The following is a 15,516-nucleotide window of genomic DNA, read 5'->3' on the forward strand; positions in this document are numbered from 1 at the left end:
ATGCAGCAAATTCCTTGAAATCTTAAAGAAGGAGGTGGCACCAGAGGGCACAGTCACTGTAACGCCATTATCTCCTGCCCTTAAAGCTCTTCCTTGTCTCACCCCTTTCAGCCATTGGTTCCTCCCCGTTTTCAGTCGGGTACACAGGACACAAAAAAAAAAAAAGTGATCAGTTTTTCTTAAAAGCTTTCCCCTTCACCTGAAACCTTTTTTTTTTTTTTTAATCAAAGCATTTATACATATAATATATATGTCATAGATATGATATATATTATATATATAACAAAACACAGAAGGTTAAATGAAGAGTCACACAGCACAGCAGACATGTAAAAGCACAATTCAATAATCCTGTGTTTCGACTTAGAAAACATGTGGAAGGTTAAATTGCAGTTAGAAGGCAAAAAAAATCTCTTTTTTTGGCTGTTTGTTGTTTGTTGGATTTTAGTTATTCATGTTTGAAACATTTGTTACTGCTCTGCTAATACCAGCTGTTAAATTCTCCAAGTGAATTGCCATCTTGACTATAAAATAGAGTTCTGGGGAAAGGAGAGATCTGAGATTGGTGAACTTTCCTAGCAAGAAATAGGATTTTTTTTTCCACTTAAAGGAAAAAAGAAAAAAAAAAGAGTAAGGGAATAAATGTTGAAATCCACAGAAAAAAAATGTACGGCCCTCAGTCCCAGTAACTGGTCTTCTTTGGCACTTGAGAACGATCACAAGTAGTTTGCCTTTTTATTCATATAGAACAAAATTTACAAAGTCATTCATACATTTTTGTTTGTGTTTTTTTGTTTTGTTTTTTACTGACTTCGAAAATTGGGAATATTCAAAATACACTTTTACCCCACTTCATTCTTTCATTATTTACAGGTATATACATGAAAAATTTAAGAGTTTGTTTTGTGATTTGTTTTTTGTTTGTTTGTTTTTTTGTTTCTTTTAAATTTTGTATTAAAAAGCTCTGCTGGTTGTTTTACTGTTTGTTTTCGTCATATGGATGTTCCATGCGAGGGCTCCATTGCTTCTGGAATGACTCCCCCCGGCACAGACTGAAATGACATTGGGATCGGGGTTTTCACGGGACTCTGCCGAAATAGTCCTCCATTTGGCGACCTGTGTTTACACTGTATGGAGGGCATGGTGGCTGAGCTGCTCAGGGGCAGCGGCAGGTTGCTGCCGGAGGCAGCTGTGAGTGTCCTGCTGGCACCATGAGTTGTCTGTTCTGGTAAAAAGGTGGTGACAGAAAGTTGTGTGTTCTGGTATTCGCGTACCGGCTCCAGGGTCTGAGTTGGCTGCATGCCACCGATCTCCAAGGCTGAGATTTCAATGGACGCCGGCGAGATTTGCTTGTGGGCTATGTCTTCATCGATTAAACTGTTCATGCGTCTATGGACCTGCTCCAGGTTCACTTCTTTGTCCTAGGGAGGAAGAAACCAGAAAAATCAGTCCAAGCACAATCTCCAGTCCTGAACGGCTCCACTCCACTTCCACTCTGTGACAGGAGTTGCTGTTCACTCATTACATTGCTTTAATTTCATCTGTGCCTATGCAAAACTTCAAGGTCTGCCCAACATCTCCAGCTGAGAAACACATGCTGAAGGAAACACCAGCTCAATCTCAGCCTGTAAAAGCCCCTGATGCTGTCAGTCCCATCCTCCCTGGTAAACCAATGGCTCTAGGTCAGTCAGCAGGAGCTGACACCAGGGACCAGCACACCCCACAAGCCCTTATCTGACCTTGCACAAACCCTGGAAAAAAGCATACAACAGGCAAACAAGTGTGTTAGGACTCCAAATTCCAGTGAGGAGCTTGCCATCTTGAAACCCCAAGAGAGTTTACTATTGTCTCATCTAGCTGCAGCACATTTCCTAAGGAACAGGTCAGTAAGACACTGTGCACAGCCTAGCTGACTTCAGGGTAGTTGCATCATGTGCCAAAATCTACTGGCCAAAGGTTGTGGTGGCAGTGATGGAGTCTTCCCAGAAGGAAGCTCCAGGTGTGGCACAGATTATAGACCTGCTGGAACACTGAGACTGCCCTACTCTGGAAGTCCTGGGGAGGGGACCACTCATTTCTGTTTTGAATCTTTTGTGATGAGCTGTAAGCTCTCAGTTATCTTGACATGTTATCTAGTAAAAGTCGGTGGACAGCTTGGGAAAGTAATGCTGGTCTTTAGAAAATGAATCACCATCTTTGAGAATGGATTGCCTAAGGCTCCTGGAGCAGTGTCTTCAAAGGACGTTTGGAACTACTTACTCAATGTGTTTTAGCTTCCATTGTCTTTTAAAACCTGAAGCAGCAAAGACCTACAGTAGGCTGTTTATCACCTCAGTGTGGCATTCAGGATGCTCAAGCAACAAAACTGGTAAAGCCAGCCATGGAGGATGCTGTATGAACAAATGTCAATAGCTAGCATTGTATTGACAACAAATAGGTATCATATAATTTATCTATATTTCATAAAGCACAGCTATGATCTACAGCTGCAGTTATTTGGTGCAAATGTAACAAACAGCAGGCTAGCAGCAACGCATCTATAAAAGCTCCCTGGTCTGACAGAAACCTAGCCAGCCAGCAACATACCAGCCCAAGAATTAGGACTAGCTGAAACTTCTGTGTTCCAGTAATCCCTCATTGCCCACAATGTGTGCTTAAACGTTGCTTAAGCCGAACATCAGCAGTCTTACAGATTCTCTGATTCATGCCACAAGCTAGGCTCTGGGAAAAGAGAAGTATAAGGTTGCTGCTGCCACCCGGTCCTCATGAATGTTTGCCACTGGTGTTCAGATGAAGTACAGAGAATTACAGTATTATTCCAGTGGTATCCCACTGCTATGCAGCTTTGCTTTCAGCTGTAAATTGACAAGAAAACTCCAAAGCCCTTGATTCCAGCCAATGTCAGCTACAGATTTGATTCTAACCTTCTGATTTAACACCACTTCTATGTTACTCAAGAACCATCAGATTTGCAGATCTCTGAATGGATTTGGAAAATAGCGTTACATGATGGTGACCCCAAACCTGCATCCTTAATTTAGGCTAAATCCCTATTGATTCCAACTCGAGTACAGTTGTTCAACAATTACAGGGCTGATCCACACGTTGAACCTCCTTTGCTAATCAGTAGAAAATGAATTCCTATTTCATTTACATCACAAATCCATCAAACTATCAATGAAGCTCCCAGTAACCTGTGGATACCATCTTCCTCACCAGAGGAACAAACTATTATTTTAAAAAATACTGCCTCTTCAGCCAAATCCTCTACTCAGATAATTTTGAGTTAGAGAAGATCAATAGATAATAAATAAAAATATAAACATTTGTGACAGAAAGGGACCACACAATACTTGACCAGATAACCCGTGCATCTGTGTTAAATCCTTCTTGCCTGTCCAGCTCTTCATTCAATGACATACAATGCACCAAGCTACAATGCCACCAAGCTCTTTCATAAACTCTTCAGCTAGGTAAATCAAGGGTTTGTGGTATAAAAGCCGAAGGATTCCTAGGATGGAATTCATAGTTTTATTTATTTCTATTTCTTGAAGTAAATTTGTGGACTGGGAGCAAATGTGAGAAGTGTTGTTATCTCCTGTTGGGAGTAGGGGCTCGACCTCTAAGGGCAGATTCCTTTTGCACGGATGTCCAGCTGCGCACTGCTGTGTTTTCCTCAGCTCTCTGCAAGGTTCTGTTTAGCCACAAACTTCAGCTACCACCACACATGATATCTGTGTCTAAGGAAGCTAACTCCCAGAAGCCCATTATATCACGCTTCTTTCGGTACCCTGCACGGTTCCTTTTCTGAACAATGCTGCTAGCTTTAATTAAGACTCCTAGGTTGGCATTCGAGTCATCTGAGGCCCACATTCTTGCTATGCCCCTACTAGAAAATAATAAAAAAAAAATAATAAAAAAGGCATCTCGTATGTAGAACTGGGGAAATGCTAGAAAATGTTCATGACTCATTTGCATATTTCTGAGCTTCTGCCAAACACTAATGCCTTCTTCAGAACATTTCAAGTGAAAATATACACCAACTTTTTATTTGGATTTGTGGTTTTTGATTGTAAGCACATCCTCAGTGCGCTCCATCCTGCTTTGCGAAGGGAAGAAATACAGTGTGACTGCGGTTAACTGGTGAAAGCAGAGGGAAAGGTGGAGTTTCAGTGTTTGCAACATGCAGTCATGAACCGCTCGCAGAGGAAATATAAATTTGTAAATGAAGCATGCTCATCGTTTGAAGCATCTGTGCACAAAAGGTCATAAAATTTAAAAGGATTAATTAATCCTAGTTATATATTTAGGTTAGTTCTTTTAAGATGTAAATGTGAAGAGCCACAGATGGGATGCTCTCAACACACATCTCCTGGTCCAGACCAGAGGGTTTGTTAAGGACACCTCATTTGGACAGTTCCCTCTGCTGGCCTTATGGGATTACTCTCTTCTACTACACACGGTCCAACCATGGGATGGCATTCCTCAGGAAATTGGGAATTTGCAGTTGCTTACGTTTCACTATTTAAAATTATGTTTCACAATTTAAACTTGGGCTTCAGTGTGCTAAAGCTTTCATTACCAAGGAAAAGAAAAATGTAATCCCTGCACACAGACATCACATTTTATCTACAATACAACACCTCATGAAGTAAATAGAGAAGTGAATGCTTGGTTTTATTTTTTTTTTTAAGAGGTAGGGATGGGGACTTCATTTGTCTACTTCTAACTCTTCAGCATTAAAGACAAGTTTCTGGCCTTATTAAGATCAGAGAAAACTTTTAAGAGGCTTCCAATAGCTCAGAATTTCACATTATTCCTTCTTTTTGTTATTAAAATAAAATGTTTGTAAAGGTTAAGAAAAATAACTCTGTCTCTGAGGAATAATAAAACCACATTTTTAAAGGTTCTTCCCTTTTTCTTATTAGATGAAGTGCAGCTAAATAACTAAATGTCAAGCTTTGTAAGAAACTACCCTAATGCTGAATGATTTTTCAAATTCTTTAAAAAAAAACCCCAAACAAACCCAAACCAAACAAACCCTAAGATAAAAATTAGAAACCCTTGAAAAGATTAGTTTGGCATCATATACTAGAAGAATGCCTTGAAGCCCAAGATTTCCAGAACAGAGATTTTGGGATAGCTTTAGTTGGCAAGTCAAGCTGTCAAAATTTGTAAATTCTGTAAATCTCATCTTTCTTTTTCCTTTGTTGCTCTCCAGGGAAGTTCCATAACAAAGCATGCGTTACAAAAAAAGTAACAAGGGTAAAAGGGTTAAATGACAATAAAACCTGGAAAAAACACAAATGTTAAAAGTTGTGATGTTTTTGCTCCCTTGTCAGCTCAGTTTTCTCCATTATTTTTAGTTCTGTAATTCTCTTTAAATATGAGCCATTTGTTATAATTTTTAAGCACTTAGGATGATTTTTTTTTCATTTCCTGAGGCTGTGTCACCTTAATTGTGAAATGGTAATGTAGCATTGCAAAAGATTTTCAAGATTTCTAATGCTGTAACTGTTCTCTGTTTTTTAAAAATTTCTCTATGACAAAAATAATGAATTAAAATTAATAAAGAACTATAAATTAATAAATTCAGGCTTGGAGCTAGGGAATCAACACAAAACCTGGCAGCTGGATGGAAAGAAAAACAGGAGCCATGGTAGAGGTTGGTGTGCTGGTTGTATAGCACAGAGACCTCCCTTACCCAATGAGAGCTCCTCAGGGGAAGCTTTACTGCTGCTCTTCACTAAGGTTTCAGGCTTGAGCTCCACTGAGCTCCAACCTGGCCTCTTCAGGAGCTGAGTGAGCGAGCTCCAAATTCAATACTTCAGTGTCTGTGACAGACACATTACCAAAGGTTTTCTTCTCTTTCTTTTTTTTGTACTTAATATGCAAAACTTATTAAATGTTGTAAATATGTCACATCTCAGATGTTTCCTGCCAATTCTACTTCACTTTTCATACATAGTTACATTGGATAAATGTATACACTTGTGTTGCCAGGACATCAAATATTTTTCCTTTGCTACATTCCTAATTCTATTTTCAATATTAATGTTGTACTCCAAATAGATCAGTTGAAGAAATTAACCAGTGAAGGGAGGAAAAAATATCACGCATAAGGAAAATGAATTATAAACACCGGCTTATCCTCCTCAAGCTCAAGGAAAACAGCTAACCAAACATTGCTGCTGGTCAGGAAATTATCTTAATCATAAATACCAATTTAAATGTCATTCTTCCCCTATGAGTTTGAGCTCTGGAAGGGTGAATGAAGGGCATGTTTCAGATATGTGCCAAGCACTTGCTCATGAGCGACAGGTTCAGTAGCCTATGAGCATACCGTGGCAACCGTAGTTGTGGATTTGAAGGATGCTCACCAGCATAATCTGGGAACAACTAACCCTGCATGACCACACCTGCAAGAAACTATTGCTCTCTTTCACAGGACTAGCCAAGTTTGGCCTTATCATCTGGAGAGAAATTATGGCAAGATATAAATGCAGACAGGATGATTTTCAGATTAATCTATCTTCTCTTCTAGCTATTTTTCTGTGACTTTTGGCAGTGGGCTCTAATAAAAGCACATGGGCAGTCAGATTAAAAGAATATGAAACTACTTGGGAGGTTTAGAGCCCATTAACTTTATCAAATTTGAGGGACATTTCACTAAGTGTTGGACAGCATTTACTGCCTGAAGTTTTCATGAAATTGCCTACATCAGTCTAAACACAACCAATTCAAAGGCAACACTGTTCAGCTTCCAGGATTGCAGTAGCTGGGATTTTCCATTTTTGAGAAAATTTTTTTTATTGAAGACACTAATATGGCCTCTTATTCTTACTTCTGATTTCTCTGATTTTACTGCAAAATTCAAGAGTAGCTACTCAGAGAAATAAAATAGTTACACGCTGATGAAGCAGTTTCAGTAAGGCCAAAAAGGGAGACCAATACCCAAAAAAGAAAGGCTGAATATCTCTAGCAACTTGAGACTAAAACTATGCCAAAACTCTGATAAATTGTATCTGCATCCCACACTTGAAAGTAAAACCACACTAGACTAGATAAGAATGAGACTGATTGGTCTTCACTCTAAATATCACACATTAAAATTTCAGAAATGTAGCCAATATGGCCAGACAGGCATCTACACCCAGGGACTACCATGGATGCTCTGATACCTCCTGATCAGATGCTGATTACTCTGCCTAGTATTAAAAGTCTGTTAACGCAGTTCTTAATAAGACTCAGGAGACATACAGAAAATATTTAAAAGTACTATAGTCTTAATCATCAATCATGGTGCATTTCTGTTTTGTTTGTTTCTGTCTTGACTAAAAATATGAAGGACTGTCTTTTGGTGAGAAAATGAAAACAAGACCTAAATGTTAATATTACATAATTAAAAAAATTTAAAAAGGCAATTTTGGATCAGAACAGGGGTTCAAAATTTCAGTTAAGCCCCAGCCAGACCTTTCCTCTTCTGACCTTGACCAGATTACATGCCAGTCTGTCTATATTCATATAAAACACCCCTTAACAGGCAGATGTATTTTAAAAACCCACAAATATCAACGGTCATGAGACACAGATGATGGAAGGCACGCATATACCCAGCTAGGTAGAAAGGAAGTCTGCGAGGCACTTGCATGCACAGACATACTGCATAACTGAAAAGCAAAGCAGAGAAATAAAACTGGAAGTGAGGTGTCCATGCTCAGGTACCCACAGGCTATTTTCTTCTTAGCTCAGCACCAAAACCCACAGCTCCACCCAGCTACCAGCTGCTGTCCATGGGGTTTCAGGCATCATGGATTCAAACATTTCACCTGTTAAGGAGAAATGAAGCAGCAGCAGCTCTGCACATGTACATTTGTTTAAGATTATTTTGAAATTCTGCATTCACCTGGGGTCATTATCATTACTTTCAGCTGTAGCCACTGCATATGTAAAACTGTAATTTTAATTTATTCCAGGAGGCTCTGACAGAATGGCAAAACCAGACATAATTGGCTTGCTCAAGAAGAAAAAGCAGTAATGATATATGTAATAGATGTGCTGCAAAACAATGACAACACGGTATGGTGTTATATTAATAGAAATAGCTCCTATTTAATACGACTCTGTGTGCCACATTCATTATTCTAGAGATTCTGCAGTCGACAATGCAGTGAAATGCAGACAGACGTGTAAACAGATGCAGTGATGATGTATGTTTGCTGTCATTAAATTAACACAGGCAACTGACCTAGTCAAATAGCACTTAATGTTACATAAAATTTGCTGAGTGGTTTCTGAGTGTACTCTGCTAGATCCTGGTTTGACCGTAACAGTATCTTATTAGAAATAACTACAGATGCACCTCAAGAGTCTACTTGAAAAACTACTTTTATAAATAGGCCCAACTCTGCAATCAGGCTTCTGCTGGTATAAGTGGAAACTGTACCATGTATTTTAAATTAGCAATTAGCTAAGCTATCATCCATAAAACAGCTGTTAGAAGAATGCATTGGGACTGATATTGGTTGAGGTCCAGTAGACTGTTATCCAATTGAAAGGGTAAAAGAAATGAAAGAGTTTGTATTAATTTAATTCGCTGTGTAATCATCTTCAAAGAAACAAAGCTTTATAACACATTATGGCCAAAAGGCCACCATATTCACTAAGAGGTGCTTTCCTTCACCAGAAAGCAGAAACTCTTTTATGAAGAGACAGTAAAATTCTTTTCCCTTGTAAGCAAACCTGGAAAAAAGTGAGAGTTAGCAGAACACTGCAAATATGACGTTAATGGAGTAGAAAATTCTTTCCAATACATTGCCAAAGTTTACTCCCACCTGCCCACGGCCAGAAACCTCTGCAATTGGTGAAACTATTACCAAAAAGCTAGACACCAATGAATTAATGGTGACTTGCTACAGAAGTGCTCTAAGTAGCAAGGAGATACAGTGAAGTGGTCCTTACCTTCCCACTCTCACATTGCCACTCTTATCCAGTTTGGATTTATCTAACCTGAAATCACATCCAGTCATGGATCAAATTCCAGAGATGGCTCTGACTGTCCCATAATCTATGCCTGGGAGCCTTCTCCAGAAATGCAGCGGACAATAAGCTCCCCACCAGGCCACTGAAGCTGATTGTGCACACCAATTCAAACCAGCTAAGGATGTCTTTGTTTTGCTTTTTCTCTATGGCACTATGTGAGTAGATATGCAGAACACAGTAGCAATGGGACAAGTATTGCACATTAGGGGACAGGAGGTAGCCCCACAGGCTCCTGCAATGATCTGCTCCCACATGCATCACAATCCATTAACTAAGTACAATCACAGAGAAACACTGGCTAAATCACAACCAACAGCAGACTCAAACCTGCAAGGTAAGAGGCTGAGATAGCACCCTGAGTTGTTACTCGATATGAAAGTGGACATTCAGCCTCATGCTGAGGCATTCCAAGCTTTAAAATCCTTACCAACCATGGGTCACTAGCATCAGAAGCTGGTAATTCAACTACAAGAGATGTTTCCACAGTTTTCATGAGGCTAAAACCAAACAGGAATAGGAAGAGAATGCACGGACACATTTTTCAACATGAGCAGCAAAATGCAGTACTGAATGAGTGATGGTTGATGAGCATGCCAATGTCTCCAAAGGAACTCTTTTAGGAGAAAGGAGAGCTTGCACACGGGGAAAACTTTACTGTGTACACACTGCATATATTCTGGTTACAGGCATTTCCAACAACACAAAGGTTAGGTTCAAGGGGACTTCCAGGGAGAGGTAAAGATGAGGAGAAAACTAGCAGGGATTCATCTGTGCAGGCATTTTCAACAACAAACCAATTATCTGTATGCTTATTATAAATTCTCACCATGCTTCTGAGGCCCAACCTCACATCATTGGCCATCTCCAGATTGAAAGTGAAAGGAAGATGGGGAGAAAAAAACAGGATCAAGATAGTGAGGCTAAAAATGTAATTCATATTTCACTTTTTTAGCAATACACACTTATTACTTCTTATGCTTCTGGTTCGAAACACCAAATTGTAGCCACTGTAACCAAAGAGGATGGCCCTGAAGAGGATGGTGTTTTCGGAATTCAACTGCATCTAAAATGACCCTGTGAAGTCACAGATTATTCTTTAATAAAATAAGGACTAAATTCAACAAGCTTTTGTTCCAAAACTCACTAAAAAGTAACAGATGCTTTACATTGCTTTACACAGTTTTTAAATCCAAAATTATTATCTAGTTCACCACAGATGCAATTTTTCACTCCACCGAGTCCAAAGCAGAGCAATGCTATTCTTTAACACTCTGGTTTACTCTACTGGAGCATCACAAGTAACAGATTTCTCTATCATCACTCTTCACCATTCCAGCCTAGCCAAATTCAAATTTCAAAAGTTCCCATTTTTTCCTGTTATGCCAGAAGTACAAGACACAGTTGGCACAGGGGACATCAGGAATTGCTTCTGCAACCTGTTTGATGCCCACCAGTTGCCTTGCAAAGCCTCTCCTCTCCACTTTAGCTCTGCAAAATCCATAGACAATTCCTACTTCTGACTGTTAGCCACAAATATGTTAACTAAGAAGTGAATTTGGTTTTCTGCACCCCTATTCAGGGCTACATTTTGGAAACTGCCCAAGCTTCTATTTTGAAAAGAGAAAAGACATGACCAGTCAAATCATTAACAGCTCAGCATAGTAAAAATCTGGTCACCAGTTTCTGAAAAGGGAATTCTTGGATACTGAATAATTCTGAAGAAGTAGTACTAGTTCAGTAAGTCTGAGTAAGTCTTTTCTACATAAGTGCTTACAACTATGGTTCTGAGCTCTATGGAAAATCACAACTGAATCATCACTTGTTTTTTAAATATATATATATATATAATTGTCCCACAATATTAGTACATGTAATTCCTTAATATTTTACTAATATTGAGCACAGATAATTTCAGGTATTATAAAAAGTATTTAAATTCAATGGTTAAATAGATTTATAAATTGCTTGTTAAAATCATTGTCCAGGAAGTTCAATCTTCAGCAAATCACGCCAATGCACAGGTGACTTCCAGTTTAGGCTTTACATGCGTTGGTTTCAAAGAAATTCAACCTTGATTCTACACTATGAAAATGAATGGAAGTGTTCTGGTGATCTGTGTGAGATAAGGATCAAACTCTTTTTAATTTAATTTTACATACATGTTTTAATGCTTAGCTGGATCAAGGCCTAAGGTGTTTTACAAACCACAAAAATGTAAAAAAATATTGAGAAAAGTTACATGTTATGCTTTTTTATTTTAATTTTTTACTGAGTTTGTTATTACTGAACATTCAAAACCCTCTTTAAAAGTCAATTTTAAAATACCACTGTAGGCTGAGATAAAATGTACAAACATTAGCTCTGTAAACATTGTGTGAAGAATCTAAATGAATCTGACACATTAAGGCTCCAATTCAGCAAAATACGTAAACTCATGCCAAGCACATGAGTAGCCACAGAAGCTCTCTGGGACAAGTGACGTAACGCAACTTGTGCAAGTACTTAAATTCATTACCAAACTGGAACTTTAAACAGGTTGCTTCTTTCTGCCTTCCCTGCATGGCAACATTGGTGTTTTACGCTTATTTCTGTTCAGTATTTCCCCCACCCACCCTAAAATTCATGCTGAGTAAATCCAGATTATACCCCCAAGAAAATTAGCAGGGTTTTCTTATATAACTGAGAGAAAAATTAAACCAAACACAACCCTCCCTTCCTTGCAGTTAGGGCAATATGCTGGAACCAAACTTGAACGCTTCAATACTGCTTCGTGTAGCAGCAGCCTGGGCCTGCTGTCATTAATCATGGGGATGACATGTCACTTTTAAATCCATTCCAACCGTGACCTAAACCTACAGTGATCAATAGCGAGAGTGGAGTGATTTCACTGGATTCTGGGTGAGCACCCTGTCTGTGCCCAGACTATCTGCTTCACTGTTAGGGAGTTTTGAGGGGAAAATCTTACTTCTTCACTCATGGAAAAATCCAACACTGAGTTAGTGATGATGACCTTCCAGCTATTATTAATTTCTGCGCAAGGCAATTTATGTATTATAAACACCTCCTTTAAAAAAAAAATCATTTTTTTAAACTGATTTTAGCAGTTTATACTTTATCATCAAACAGCTCTTAACTTTGCATCCTGGGATGGCTGATTCCTAACACTGCTTTGCTGATTTAAAAATGCTAGTTAAATGAAGTTTCTCAGCTTATTATATTCAAAGCTAGTTTGAAACTGAATTTCTAGATGGCATTAAAATGCATTATTTTGCCAGTGTTTGCATTATTTATTTTCCCCAAAAAACTTTATTTATTCTTAGAAAAGTAGAATACAATACAATGGTACAAACAAATGATCATTTATATGCAACTGAGCAAAAAAAATGTACAAAGATTTCAGACATGTCATAAAAATACAGAAAAAATAATTTAAAATAAACCAAGATAAAATATAGAGGACATGCAATGAAGGGAAAGCAAAATATCAGTTTGATGATCTCATGTTTCCTTTCATTCTCAAAAGGAACCATCCTGGTGGAAATCAAATTGTCAGATAAAAAGATAACACCACAACGGAGACAAGGTAAATGAAGTGACAAAGAAAAAGACAAGGAAAGTGAAAATAATGGTGAAAGCATAAGACTCTTTAATAATCAAAAACAACACTGCCGACATCACGCTGAAGGTACGGAAGCCTTGATTGCCATGGAATAATTCCTGGTTGGAAAACTGAAGTGAGATGAATACGGTGCAAAGCACAATTCTTTGCAGTGACAAATTTTGATCCATTGGACTCGTATCTGCTAGCTCATATTTCCACTTCTAAGGTACGCTGGGTTTCATAGTCTTCTAATACCAGAGAAGAGTCCTAGTGGGTAACTTTTATAACTGCTAAAGCTGGAAATATGGATTTTTGAGGTAGCCTGGAATTTGCATATCATTGAACATGGAAACTGGGGAATTTAAGGCAGATCACACAAGGCTGCCCTGGCCAGAGATACAAGGTTTTTTTTTTTTTTTTTCCTTTCATCCTGCACACTGCCAAGATATTTGTGCTAATTTTTAGAGTAATTTTGCTACCTGCCACTATCCTATAGATCTAGAAAGTACTGCAGAGTCTAGACTTTCTGAGATTCAATAACATTTAAAACATCGTTAAGCTTGGAGTAGCAGGGAACAGGAATGATAAGACACAGTTACTAGTACAGAAGTCTGTTCCCACTCTGGACATTACCCAAATTGTTGCCCACTTTCAATCACTTAAAAATAAGAAGTGAGAACAGAAAAGTGAAAAGACTGTTGAATAAAATGATTTTGCAGAAGTGTGAGAAAGTTAATAAATTACATACTAAGTTGCGAAGACTGTGATTGTTAATGGATTATAAATTTCACACAGGTTAGGAGACAATAACTAGTAGCAACTCAGGAGGTGGAAAAATATGCTAATCCTTATCCAGTAAACCCCCAAAATGTTCAAGCACTATGAAAATGGAAAACACAGTGGGTACAGTTTCTAAAACACATTTCTAGGAGTAGAACAGATGGTTTGGAGAAAATAGATTTCTGATTTATAATATATATTATCTGAGCTAAGAAAGAATCAAGCGAAGAATTTCTTGAGATCATTCTAACATTGTCTTTCAAGAGCTATGTTAACAGTAAGTGAATCAATATCACCTTTCATGGAAGATGCAAAAAGTATTAGTTCCCAGTGAAAAAAAATCACCTCGTGTAAGTGGCATTTTCTGTGATGTGGAGTTGCCTGTTAATTTGGTTTTAGTGAATATATCTTGCACGCAGCAAAAAATATGGGAATTCAACTTTCTTTTCAAGAATAATATAACATTTTATCTTTGCTTCCGAGTTTTTATTGTTTTGGAGTATAGTATGTGGATGAACTAAGAGTGCTTTCTTAATAGTTCTGAGGAGATCTCAGAAGTAATAATCTTCCAGGGGAACAGTAAATCATAAAAAGACATTGCTGATAAAACACAGAGGATGCTGGGGAGTCCATTGCAGTAAGCAGCTACATTTGATCATACTGACAATGTAGATTTGAAACCTGTCTTTCAGTGTGTCAAATTGAATAAAAGATGGCAACAACCTGATGATGTAGTGAAGTCCTTGGCAGTTAAATGATACAAATTACATTATAGCTTACTGATATAATGAAATAAATGCACAGGATTCATACCAAAAGATATAGAAATCCAGAGATAATTACTGAAAGCTCAAAATTTCTATGGCACCAGGTTCCAATAACTTTAACTGATTGTTTAGTTATTCAAAAGGGATATAGAGTGACTGAACAGAGATTTCAGAATAAATATTAATTTATTTTTTTTAATATTTTACAACTTCCAAATTTCCAAAGCCTGTCAAAGTCAAAAGATTAGGCATCAGTACTGCAGGCTGAGTAGCAGCTGTGCAAATTCAAGATTTTAACACATACAAATAGATGTATGATCTGGCTAAATTTCACTGTGGGTATAAGGATCGCAAGTATTAACAATAATTAAGAGAGGATGATTATAAATTCTAGAAAATCTGATTTGAAAAAGATGACTAAATGTAAATTTTCCTGTATTAGGAAATAATAAGGGCATTTAAACATTACTAGATATTTTTCCAGCCTTAAAGAGATTACAAACTTGAGCCCTAATAGAAGAACGTGGTGTGGTGTTACAGCTATACTTTTTTCCTGATGTTGGACCTAATCTTTCTTTTGTTAATCTGATTTGACAAGGATTAAATGAAGAATTAAAAGGGATTACATTAATATTGTTACAGCAGAACTCCTTAGAAACATTCTTACAAATCTGCTTCAAATAGAATAAAAATCTCCTGTATCAACATCCTGGAAAGGAAAACGAACCTAGCCTTCACTTTTCTAGCAAGAAATTTCACTATTTCACTTGCATAATGAACCAATGGCAATGTACCTTTGGGAAAGTAAAAGAAGTCCATCTTTCCCGGAGGTTTAACAGACTTAATGGGTAGAAGCAATGCTGCTTTTTAATTGGGTGGGGCAGATTTCCTTCATATGCAAACAATGTAAAAAATATCCCAATTGGAAATAGTCTCTATCTGACATAGCTTTTCCTCTCAAAATGTAGTTTCTACAAATGTAGATCAGATTAATGACAAAGTCCAAATTATGCTGTCAGGTTCCAAAAGACAGGCTTCCTGTTCCTTCCAGTTACATAATTAACACTAGTTTTTACACTCGTAATTATGAGTTGCGTTTTGCTTCAGACAGACATCAGAGTCCTTGAACATCTCAATGTATTGGCTCATTCAAACCTCCATAAAAACCAAAGGAATAGAAAGTGGAAGAGGAAAAGGCAACAAGCTGGCAAATATAAACATCTTAATGTCAGCTGAAAACGTTTCTCCAACGCTAATGAAGACTGTGCGTATTCTTACAGCCACAGACTTCACAGACCCTTGACATACAAAATGATAGTCTCTAAA

The 15,516-nt window shown here is 37.8% G+C and overlaps 1 protein-coding gene across 1 annotated transcript in view; it reads right to left on the reverse strand.

The window, feature by feature from the left end:
• Window positions 1-992: 992 nt before the first annotated feature.
• The window catches only part of GRID1 (glutamate ionotropic receptor delta type subunit 1), a gene marked incomplete at both ends in the record, with an annotated part of 542,891 nt that continues 528,367 nt past the window's right edge, over window positions 993-15,516 (reverse strand). The window contains one exon of the mRNA XM_084264405.1: window positions 993-1,421. Coding sequence (XP_084120531.1) covers window positions 993-1,421 — 429 coding nt within the window. The remainder of the gene's footprint in view (window positions 1,422-15,516) is intronic.

Source organism: Gallinula chloropus (assembly GCF_964237585.1).
Source record: "Gallinula chloropus genome assembly, chromosome: 5".
NCBI classification, from domain to species: domain Eukaryota; kingdom Metazoa; phylum Chordata; class Aves; order Gruiformes; family Rallidae; genus Gallinula; species Gallinula chloropus.